The following is a 12,123-nucleotide window of genomic DNA, read 5'->3' on the forward strand; positions in this document are numbered from 1 at the left end:
AACTTTCCTTCCAAGGAGTAAGTGTCTTTTAATTCCATGGCTGCAGTCACCATCTACAGTGATTTTGGAGCCCCCCAAAATAAAGTCTGACACTGTTTCCACTGTTTCCCCATCTATTTTCTATGAAGTGATGGGACCAGATGCCATGATCTTCGTTTTCTGAATGTTGAGCTTTAAGCCAACTTTTTCACTCCTTTTTCACTTTCATCAAGAGGCTTTTTAGTTCCTCTTCACTTTCTTCCATAAGGGTGGTGTCATCTGCATATGTGAGGTTATTGACATTTCTCCCGGCAATCTTGATTCCAGCTTGTGCTCCTTCCAGCCCAATGTTTCTCATGATGTACAGTGCGTATAAGTTAAATAAGTAGGGTGACAGTATACAGCTTTGATGTTCTCCTTTTCATTGTGTAACCATCATCAAAATCTAATTTTAGAATGTTTTTGTCCATAAGCACTGGCACTCACTCTCCACTCCCTCCGCCTTCCTTATGCCAGCCTCAGGCAACTGCTAGTCTCCCTTCTGTATCAAGGCTTCCCTTTTCTGGGTGTCCATGCCTGTGGAATCAGACACTGTGCAGTCCTTGTGGCTTGGACAACCCATGTGATAGATGATAGAGGTCTGTAGATAGGTGATAGAAAATGAGAGAGGTGATGTGATTGATAGATACAATGGTGATGGGTTGATAGATAAACGGCGATAAACAGAGATACCCGTCCATTCCCTCTTGTGGTGATGTACTCTAGTTGTATAATATATAACCACTGGGGAAGTCTGGGTGAAGTGCACACAGGGGCTTTCTGTTGTAATATTGCTCTTTTGCAATATCTGTAATTATTTCAAAAGAAAAAAAATGAGAGTGATCTTATGATCTAGTTACTGGTTTCTATATAATTTGCATTTATGGTGAATAAACTAGTGGGTTTTTCTAGGAAAAATTGGACAGAGTTTGGGATTTGATCAAGAGATTATGAAAATTTTTGTAGTTTTTTTCCCCCTGAGATTCTTGTATGGAAAACAAAGAATGATAAGGTAAGCTATGGTATTTCTCCCTGGGTTATCACTGTAACACCAAAACTGAAGGGTTTCTTTTTAATTTTTGTTTTTAGTTATTTCTGTATTCCGTGATCACAGTTAATTACAGACAAGCACTGAGGGATGTGCTGGAACGTTGGTCTCAAACATCCAGTAAAGATAAATGATTATATTCAGGGAAAAGTCTCAGTGCTTTCAGGTGCTGGAGTCTCTGTTGTTTCTCTATTGCATACAAATAGAGGAATGAAAGGAGAAAACAATAAGGTTTTAGGTTCATAAATTTCTCTGACTTCATTCTCATAACTTTTGAGATATTTGTGTCAGTGTGAGAGAATGAAATTAAGCTTTTAGAAATACCATATATTTCTTTACTGTAAATCAAAAGATTTATTCATGGCTTTTCTGAATTTGCATTTGAAAAAACAAAACCAAAACAAACACCTCTCCCCACAAAAAAACTCCCATACATTTTTCCAGTATAATTTCTCAGAGCTCTAAGATTTTGCTGCACTTATTACAATGGTAGTTTTCCCCCAGGATAATTGTGTAGATATCTACAGAAGTGAAATACTGCCGGAAGTCACTCTGTGTTAATGTTTAATTACATACAGAGTTGCTTTTTCTCCTTAGAAGAGTATTTAAAATTTTAATAAATATTGCATGGTACTAAGCTTATTTCTTGAAAATGAAAAATTTATAGTAAAATTTCAAACATAAGGTGACTTCTGATTCCGTGTAGATGTTTGGTATACCTGTCCGTTCTGTAATCTGTAAATTTAACCCCAGCATCACAACATCATAGTCTCATAGGTTCTTTCTTCCCTTCCTCCTTCCCTCCCTTCTTTCCCTTTTCCTTTCCTTTTCATTTTTATAACAGAACAAAGCTGGGTTGATTCCACTTAGTACAAAGAATGTGTCCAGTTAATTCAGCGCAATAATTACCTCTCTATCTTCTTGTCCATTCCAATCAAGATGTAAGCTTGTAAATTTGAATGGTAGCTTTCGATTTGAATTTAAAATAAAAAACAACCATATTGTCTTATGTGTTTAGCAAAGAAGATGAGAAGACATGTTTCCTGTTGTTGGACTCATTTTAATTTGTGAGATATGTCTCATGCCAAAACTTCAACTTTAAACCAAGCTTGTCAAGCAATTTCCTTGTGTAAGTTTTTTTTTTCTTTTTAGCATTTACGGAAAGAATATGTCAATGACTTTAGAATTTTATTAAAATATGCTTCAAGTCTTTGAAAAATATCACAGACATGCATCTATATGTAAGGCATTAAACCTCTTGGCATTAGTATTTTGATGAAGGGGGATGTCTGATTGTTCTCCTGGGTGGAAGTCATGATGCATCCCTGTTGGTTTTTTTTTTTTTTGCTTTTGCTTGTTTTCTTGTATCCCTGTTTTGACCCAGCCATTGATTCTGAGTCCTGGCTTAAATCCCCTTAATCATTCTATGCATGCACTGAAATTTAAGCCCCCTTCAAAATTAAATGGATAGATAAATAGTGTGTCTAACACAGCGATGTATGAGATTATAGGAGCCTCACAGTGACATTCTCTTTAGTGAATTAGAAGTAAGTTTGTTTTCACATAATTTGGACAGCTTTCTTAATTATAGAAATCATGCTGGGATAGACCTAGCTTTGTTTTTCTTTTGGCCATGCCATGTGGCACACGAGATTTTAGTTACCTGACAGGGATTGAACCCATGGCCCCTGCAGCGGAAGCACAGAGTCCTAACCACTGGACCACTGAGAAATTCCCCAAGCCAAGCTTTTTAATTTTTATTTTACTGTTTCCTGATCTGCAAAAATAGGTAGTGGAAAGTAATCAAAGTCTACATAAAGCTGATCAAACCAACCAAGAAAATAGTAATTGTGGAGGTTGAAAAATATTAATTGCTGTATTTACTGTGTGACTGTGGATTGATTGCCTACTTTTTTGTGCACTAGACATAGATGAACCAAGTTGTTTTTTTACCCTCCAAAGGAGTAATTTGGCCCTGCTGCTACCATTTGACAGAGATTCTGAGAGACATTCCTCCCCCACGTTTTTAGCCTTGAATACTTTATTCTTTATAGAAGTAGCTATTAGGAGAAAGTGTCCCGGTATTTAGAAAAAAATATCATTAAGATTTCTTGGCCCTATTTTTCCAATTTCCATGCACGCTGAATCTCTGGAGAAGATGGGAGGCAGCAGATTGAAACTGGGAATTGTGAGGCTTTAAAGACAGAGATGGTTTAATAACCCATGTGCGAAATGGATAAAGAAGTTTTAATATAAAAAAATTAGAGGCCATACATTTAGCTGATGCCACTTTGCGTTTGAGTCATTTTCTCCTAACATGCTCCCCAGCCAGTCTTGAGGATGCTCAGAGTCCCCCTCTGCGGTACTGGAAAGAGCTGGCATGGGCCTGCAAGATGCTGGTGCCGTTTAAACTTTGTTTAGACCCTCTTATTTGAAAGTTCTCTCCAGTGTCAGTATTTGTTAGTGTCTCTGATACTTTTTTCCCATCGTAATTACATAGCATAAAGAGATTTTGAGGGACTTTCCTCCAGGCCACATACAGATGCTCCCAGGGCCCCAGTTCATCGCAGCAGGCCAGTCACACGTGGTTTTCTGAAAGCACTGGTATAGAGACCTGTAGGTATCTGATTGACCCAGGGTCCACAGAGGGAGAACGGTTTCTGGCCTTCTCTTGGACTGGTGTCCATCTTTCTCCATCATTGACAGCATCTCCCAGATCCTGGCTTCTCCAGGCAGTCCTGGCTTGATTGGCCAGTTTACTGTTTGAAGTTTAATGACATTTCATTTCTAAATTGCTCATTTTATCCATTATCTTTTGTATTTTACTTAAAGATGTTAAATCAGTAATGCTTCCAGTGTAGTAGATAGGCCGTCTTTACTTGGATTTCCCAGACCTTGACTAATTCTTTTAGATGTTTAAATAAAGGAGTGAGTTACTTTCCACCGCAGTTTCAGTGCTAATGGTGCTCGCAGGTTTCAGCGGGGTTCTCTGCAGCCCCAGGAGGCGCCCGCTGCACTGTGTGTGGTTGTCTTGGGCTGAACAGAGATGTCTGCACGAGTGCTGACCATCAGCAGGGTCTCCCAGAAGAGAGTCCTCTGTTTAGCTTCAGTTCCAAACATTACTTCATGTTCAGAAGTGGGGGAAATAGGATTTAAGTAGAAGATGTCAGCTGTGTGTAAATTGGTTCCATCCTTTATGCTTCAGGGAGAACTTACAGTCATGGGGTCTGGGCCTCTTCCCTCTAACTCACTTGTTCCCTTGGGACTTTGAACAGATTATCCCTGGAGAGACTGTGTTTCCATATCTGTTAGGTGGTGCATGGACTGCTGACAAGGTTGTTGTGAAGATTAAAAAAAGGCACTGTTTGCAGGGTTCTGGCATACAGTCAGCGTTGTGTCTTGGGTTTATTTTTCCTAAGCAAGCAGCTTTGATAATATCAACATCATATTAGAATCGAAAATATGCCTTTGTTCTTTTTGAAGAAAAGATTAAAGAGATTTCTTAGTTTCAACTCTTAAGTAAAGTCAAAATTTCGGTGCTCCTACAATGGTTATTTCTAGTTTGTAAAGATACTATGAATAATAAATATGAAAACATGTTTCATAATTAGACGTATAGAGATTTGAGTGGATTTTCTTCTTCTTCTTTGGATTTTTGAAAATGATTTACAACCAAATGACATGTGTTCATTATTCCTCTATGCTTTGGGGACACATTTTCTATTTTCCCTGTACATCTTTACCTCTCTCTCTGAGGTTTTTGCTACTTTAAATTGTTTTGTGGAACATAAACAAATGTCTGTGAGTATGTGTTAGTGAGAAGCAGTAAACAGAATTAAAATGTGGTAACAGGTTTATTTTATTCCATTTTGAAATATTCTTTTTCTTTGGCACTTTGAAACAATCTCTTATAAATTAAAAACCACAGAATTGTTGAATGTCTTGGGATTCTCTACTAAGAGATGGCTTGATTTTCAAATTCTTCTTATATAAACTTTAGTGATGTAAGCCCGTTCTCTTCCCTTGAAAGCTTACTTGCGCAGATGGTTTCTCTGCCCTCTCCTCTGGTAGTTACAGGATAGAGTTCCTCAAATATTAATCTTATGTAATTTTTCTTCTGAAAACCCTCAGGTTGACCCGTTGCCAGTAGAACAAAATCCGTGCTCCTCTATGTGTGGCACAGAAGGCACATCGGGCTGGTCCTGACCTGATTTTCCAGCTTCAGCACCTACCATTCTTCCGTTGTCTTGGTCCAGCCAGAGTAAATTACATGCTCCATTTTTTTGCTTAGAATGTACTGTTTCTTTGCATGGCAGACCCCAGCTAATCTCATCAAACCCATGTCACATGCTATCTTCCTAAATCTCTCATGGACTCTTAGAGGCAGCATCAGGCCCTCCCCAGCCTGTACTGTCCTTCCCTCCTAGGCTGGTGGCCACACCTGTCCTTGCCAGTGTGAGCCTCCCAAGGACATGACCACACCCAGTTCTGCATTATGTCCCTGGCCCTGGGCACAGCGCCAGACCCAACTAACTGAAAAGTGACTTCTTCAACCTGTTTTTCTAAAAGAACAGTCTGTACATTTGCGGTAGATTAAGGAATAGCACAGTGATGAAAATGCAGTAACAGAGTCAGAATTTACACCAGGTGAACTGTACTCTTTCCTGGTGCATGGTGGTGAGTAGCTGCTGCTAAGTCGCTTCAGTCATGTCTGACTCTGTGCGACCCCATAGATGGCAGCCCACGAGGCTCCCGTCCCTGGGATTCTCCAGGCAAGAACATTGGAGTGGGTTGCCATTGGTGGTGAGTAGAGAAGTTCTCTTATTAGGTGTAGGTGACTCAAGGGACTGGTGTGTTTTGCCTGAGGTGTGTGACAGGATACATAGGAGTTGATGGTTTGTTAGCAGGAATGGCTTGAGGAATATCAGTGAACTTGAAGAAATCACGTTATGTTAGAGAAAGCAGATATTATATTTTTGAATAGTTTTGCAGGAGTTATTGTATTTGGTCATTAAGATGTTTGTTTCAACGTAGTTATATTTTAGCTTTAAAACTTGAGGATTCAGAAAAAAAATTTTTTTCAAATCAGATTTAGAGTAGGTTACTTGTATTATAAGAAAATCTTGTTTCCAAGTATTCTTGCTGATATAATCAATATGTTCAAAATCAATTTTGTGAAAACTCTTGTTACACAGTTTGAGTTACTTATTATATAAAACACTACTTCCTGTGTTAGAAAATTCTTGGTTTTAATCTTAAGTTAGACTAATAACTGGAAAAGTAGTTTATGCTTCTTACACATAGTTCAAATGTATAGAAATAGAGGAAAAAGTAAAATCCTCACTCCGGTCCTTGTTACACTAGTTTGATGTGTGTTTTTGCAGTTTTTCTGTACACTCATAAGCATGTATAACGTATATAAAAGTATGTTTATATGTACACAGAGAAATATACCAGTGTTTTTAAGAATATGTGACCTCTATTTAGTACATTTTCATTAATTGGAAAGTTTGGCAGTACTTTATTACCAAACATAGTAATTTCTTGAAATGCTTTCACTGAAAGTAGAAGTTCATTGAATGATATTTGCACAGGTGAATTTGGTCTGCTGTACTGACTTGCTCCTTGGAAGAAAAACTGTGACAAACCTAGTTCAGTTCAGTTCAGTCGCTCAGTCGTGTCCGACTCTTTGAGACCCCATGAATTGCAGCACACAGGCCTCCCTGTCCATCACCAACTCCCAGAGTTCACCCAGACTCACGTCCATCGAGTCGGTGATGCCATCCAGCCAGCTCATCCTTTGTCGTCCCCTTCTCCTCCTGCCCCCAATCTCTCCCAGCATCAGAGTCTTTTCCAGTGAGTCAACTCTTCGCATGAGGTGGCCAAAGTACTGGAGTTTCAGTTTTAGCATCATTCCTTCCAAAGAAATCCCAGGGCTGATCTCCTTCAGAATGGACTGTTTGGATCTCCTTGCAGTCCAAGGGACTCTTCAAGAGTCTTCTCCAGCACCACAGTTCAAAAGCATCAGTTCTTCGGCACTCAGCCTTCTTCACAGTCCAACTCTCACATCCATACATGACCACAGGAAAAACCATAGCCTTGACTAGACGGACCTTTGTTGGCAAAGTAATGTCTCTGCTTTTGAATATGCTATCTAGGTTGGTCATAACTTTCCTTCCAAGGAGTAAGCGTCTTTTAATTTCATGGCTGCAGTCACCATCTGCAGTGATTTTGGAGCCCCCCAAAATAAAGTATGACACTGTTTCCACTGTTTCCCTATCTATTTCCCACGAAGTGATGGGACTGGATGCCATGTGTATTAAAAAGCAGAGACATTTCTTTACTGACAAAGGTCCGTCTAGTCAAAGCTATGCTTTTTCCAGTAGTCATGTATGGATGTGAGAGTTGGACTATAAAGAAAGCTGAGTGCCGAAGAATTGATGGTTTTGAACTGTGGTGTTGGAGAAGACTTGAGAGTCTCTTGGACATCAAGGAGATCCAACCAGTCCATCCTAAAGGAGATCAATCCTGGGTGTTCATTGGAAGGACTGATGTTGAAGCTGAAACTCCAGTACTTTGGCCACCTGATGCGAAGAGCTGCTGAATGGAAAAGACCCTGATGCTAGGAAAGATTGAAGGCAGGAGGAGAAGGGGACAACAGAGGATGAGATGGTTGGATGGCATCACCAACTTGATAGACATGAGTTTGAGCAGGCTCCGGGAGTTGGTGATGGACAGGGAGGTGGTTCATGGGGTTGCAAAGAGTTGGACATGAATGAGCGACTGAACTGAACTGACTGGAAGACAGAGGGACCGACAAGGGCCCAGTTGGTAAATTAAGTCCCTCGTTTGGTCGGTGAAGGAGTTCTCTGACGCTGGGAAAGTAGAAAGGAGCCATGTAAGTGTCTTGAGGATTTGAAGAGTTGGACGGGGAGGCGGGAGCTGAGGATGTGCCCTGCCCCTGCTGGTGAACCTCAAGGCCTGTCTGTGCGGTGACTGTGGGACAGCTGTTCCCACAGGGAACAGGGCCGGGTGGGCGCGGACGGGGGAGCTCACTTCCACCTTGGGCCCTTCTCCTGTTCTCGTCTCTCCTCTCTTGTCCCCTTCCTTGGGAACCGTGTTTTTAAGTTTTTAAGTTAATTTTTATTTTAAAACTTTATTATATACACCTTCTCCCTCCACCCCACTCCCCTGAATGAATGGTAGCCAGTTGTAGCTGCTTTTCTCTGTATTTTCACTGAAAACAAATCTTGGGAGTTACTCCACAGAAGTATTCCAGCAGCTCTGGCAGCCCCCGCCCTGGACCACTCCTCGCTCCTGTAGCTGTGCAGCCCTCACGTGTGGGCACGTCTGTCCCACCCTGCCGCTCAGGGCAGTGGTGGCCGCTCCCGGCATGCCGCACATGCATCGTTCTCCTAGGCCAGATTCTGAGAAATGGGATTGCTGGTTCACAGGGTGGATGGATGCACATGGAATTTTGTCATTACTACTTCATCATTATTTCGTGTTCTTGGACACTAGCTCTTTGCCGTGGCAAGTGTGAATGTTAAGTAAAACCAGTCTTAAATTGCTCTGTTGTGAGTCTTGGGTGGAATACTAGGTCTGCTAATAGTGTTTTATTGTGAAGTGCTGTCTGGTTTTCTGAACTTCGCCATCAGCTGTTTCAGGATTTGTACAACCTCTGGAGCGTAGATTCTTGTTGTTCAGTTACTCAGTCATGTCTGACTCTGCGACCCCATGGACTGCAGCATGCCAGGCTTTCCTGTCCTTCACCATCTCCTGGAGCTTGCTCAAACTCATGTCCATGGAGTCAGTAATGCCATCCAACCATCGCATCTTTTCCAGCCTCTTCTCCCGCCTTCAGTCTTTCCCAGTGTCAAGGTCTTTTCCAATGAGTCAGCTCTTTGCATCAGGTGGCCACAATATTGAAGCTTCAGCTTCAGCATCAGTCCTTCCAATGAACACCCAGGACTGATCTCCTTTAGGATGGACTGGTTGGATCTCCTTGCAGTCCGAGGGACTCTTCAAGAGTCTTTTCCAACACCACAGTTTGAAAGCATCAGTTCTTCAGCGTTCAGCCTTTATGGTCCACCTCTAGATAAATCACCGTTAAACACACATTTCCTACTTCTGGCTACCACTCAGGATCTCGTACATTTTAAGACATGAAATCAGACTTGCAGGTTCTGCTCTTTAAGGGGGTGTGTTCTCGTGAGGGTTCAGCGTGCTCTACGAATGGTGATCTCCATGCACTTGCCACTTCCCTTCGTAGCAGAGTGGCCAAGAGCACAGGCAGACAATCTGGTTTTTCATCCTCATTCTGTCACTAGTAGCTGTCCTGTAAATTTGGGATAGTAATAGTCCCAATTTGTAGATTTGTTGTAAGAATTAACTCAGGGAATGTGTCTGACTAACTTAGCGCAGCACCTGCTACATACATAGCAGTTTATACTCAGTAAACGGTAGTTCAGTCCGGTGCTCAGTAGCTCAGCCATGTCCATCTCTTTGTGACCCCGTAGACTGTAGCCCACAAGGCTTCTATGTCCGTGGGATTCTCCAGGCAACAATCCTGGACTGGGTTGCCATGCCCTCCTCCAGGGGACCTTCCCGACCCGGGATCGAACCCCCAACTCTTGCATCACCTGCACTGGCAGGCAGATTCTTTACCACTAGCACCACCTGGGGAACCCAAATGGTAGTTACTCATATAATTTTATACAAAAATGGTTGGATGGCATCACTGACTCCATGGACATGAGTTTGAGCAAACCCTGGGAGATGGTGAAGGACAGGGAAGCCTGGATTTCTGCCACAGCCTGTGGGGTCACAAAGAGTTGGACACGACTGAGCGACTAAACAACAACACACAAAAATAGTTTATAGTTTAGTCGTATTGTTCACCTTGATCTCCAGAAACCTAGTTCAGGGGAGATTTATGATATGTCTATCGGCCAGCCCTCAGCGTCTGCCTTTCCTCACTTTCTGCTCCTCCAAATCGTTCACCTGAAAGACCTTGAAGAGACCTTGCCCTCATCGCCCCCCAACCCCCGACCCCTCATGCCAGATCTAAATCTCTTGCAACCTAGTCTGGCTGGTCTGGAGAGCCCTCAGCTTTCTCCAGCCCCGCAGCCTCCTGCCTCTGGGGGAAGTGCAGTCCTTTCTGTGCTCCGGTTCCCCTCAGGTAGAAATGGCTCCTCTGCAGCGACGTGACCTCCAGACAGGAGCAGCATCGCCAGCATCCTTTCCTAAATCTCTGCTTCTTAAGCATCATCTTTCTCAACTCTTGAGCCTTTTCCTTAATTCTGGAAGGTTGCCATCTATTTGGTTTTGTTCCAGAATGGGTTCAAGCTAAAACTTAATTTAGAAAAATTTGTTGCAGGCATACCAGCCCACCCCTGGGATTCATGAAGATTAAGGGCGTCCCATCCTGCGGCATGAAGGGGCAAGTCTTAGGCATGTGGGCTCGAGGAAGGTGGATCTGTGCGGCCGTGACAGACGTGGAGACAGTGGTCTCACCAGCCAGGACCTGGCTGTCCTGGTTTGTGCTCGGGGACCAAGGCTCAGAGGTGGAATTGGTCCTCAAGGAAGCATCTTCTTGGGCACGTACCCTAGAATAATGTTTGCTGAGCAGCTGCTCTCAGCCGGAGGCTGGGATGGGGCTTGGCTCGTACTGGCTGCAGCGTGTATGTTACTGAGAGGAGTCGGTGTGGCCACGTTGGGCCCTGCCCTCCCCCTCCACCCCCAGTCCCCAGGACAAAACTGCCGCACTCCAGTCTGTACTCCAGGCTGTCGTTGGGCCCCAGAGCAATTTTCAGAATGTTCGTGTGGCCATTGTGTTCTTTCTTGGAAGGGAATGGGAGCATTTCTTAGACAACTCCCTGCTCAAAACTGCTTTAGCCTTTTTTCTGCAGGGATTGTTTTAATGACAAAAAGAGCACTTTCTCAGCTATTTCTAAGTAGGGTTGTTTTTTTTTTTCCCTACCTCTCCACTTATTTTCTCCAGTATACAGGCCCCATCATGGAGAACTGTAATTATAATCCTCGTTTGGGAGACTCTGTGGAGAGGGGCCAATTAAGGAACATTGTGTGCCGTCTCCTTTGGGCCAAAAGGGGAAGAGAAAGGTGGGCTTCTGAGGCTCTGAGCCTGGAGGCCTACGGAGGGTGGGGGTGCTAAGGGATGAGCTCGAGGTTTCGGGCTCTGTGGGTGCTCTTCAGGCCAGCGGGGAGGTGGGCAGGGGTTTCAGAGTGTCCTCACAACATGAGGGCCTGGGCCACACGCTTCTGTGGAAGGTTTCCCAGCACGGGGTGAAAGAGCCGCAGACATAGAGTAGATATACAGTAAGAATACTAACTGGCCTGTGTGACATTTTACTTAGAGTTGTCAGGAGTTGCTAAGTCGTGTGTATGTTTTTCTCTTAGGTTCATTTTCCAGACACTGAGAGAGCAGAATGGCTAAATAAGGTAAGAGAAGAGTGCACGAAACACCAGATATCAGTGGGAATTAGAGGGTGAGATGCCACCTTTCCATATTTGGGGATTTGGATGTTGACAATATGTGAACTCATTTGGACTTAGCGGGTTGGCTTCTGCTCTCAAAATAACTGAGACGTTACTTTGCTTTTCTAAGCAGTGCAAACTGTGTCTTTGACATGGAAAGCTAATAATACTCTCATAGTTGGACATTTGGCCCTGTGTCTCCTCACTTTGATGATAGTCGTGAGTGAAAATTTTAGAACATTCTTATGAAGAGGGGGATAACTCCCAAGAAATCTAGCCTTTTTAAAAAGGTTATGTTTTTAAATCATTATACTTTGAAATACATCTCTTTTATCTCTGTATTTTATATATCCTTAGAATTGTAGTAAAAACTAATGTAGGTGATGATTACCCGTAACGTAATCACTGGAAGTTAGTCCGTCCTTAAAGAGAACTCATTAATGTTTGTTAAGAACAACACAGTTTTAGAAAGTTTTTAGCACTGAGTTGAAATTACAGGATTATCTGACTGTTTGTGCATACCAAGTTGCTTCAGTCATATCCAGCTCTTTGACCCCATT

The 12,123-nt window shown here is 42.7% G+C and overlaps 1 protein-coding gene across 19 annotated transcripts in view; it reads left to right on the forward strand.

Annotated features, from left to right (window-relative positions):
- ESYT2 (extended synaptotagmin 2) overlaps positions 1-12,123 on the forward strand; it is a 78,892-nt gene that overhangs the window by 19,999 nt on the left and 46,770 nt on the right. For 16 of the 19 annotated variants that reach the window (XM_086394650.1, XM_086394651.1, XM_086394653.1 and 13 more), the window contains exon 2: positions 11,486-11,527. In XM_086394650.1, coding sequence (XP_086250776.1) covers positions 11,486-11,527 — 42 coding nt within the window. Of the gene's footprint in view, positions 1-2,084; positions 2,196-11,074; positions 11,189-11,485; positions 11,528-12,123 lie in introns of those variants that run through there. The other 3 variants (XM_086394656.1, XM_086394660.1, XM_086394657.1) reach the window with 2 other exon arrangements.

This window comes from Bos grunniens, chromosome 4 (assembly GCF_055505025.1).
Source record: "Bos grunniens cultivar Pamir isolate PY7600 chromosome 4, Bosgru_T2T1.0, whole genome shotgun sequence".
Lineage (NCBI taxonomy): Eukaryota > Metazoa > Chordata > Mammalia > Artiodactyla > Bovidae > Bos > Bos grunniens.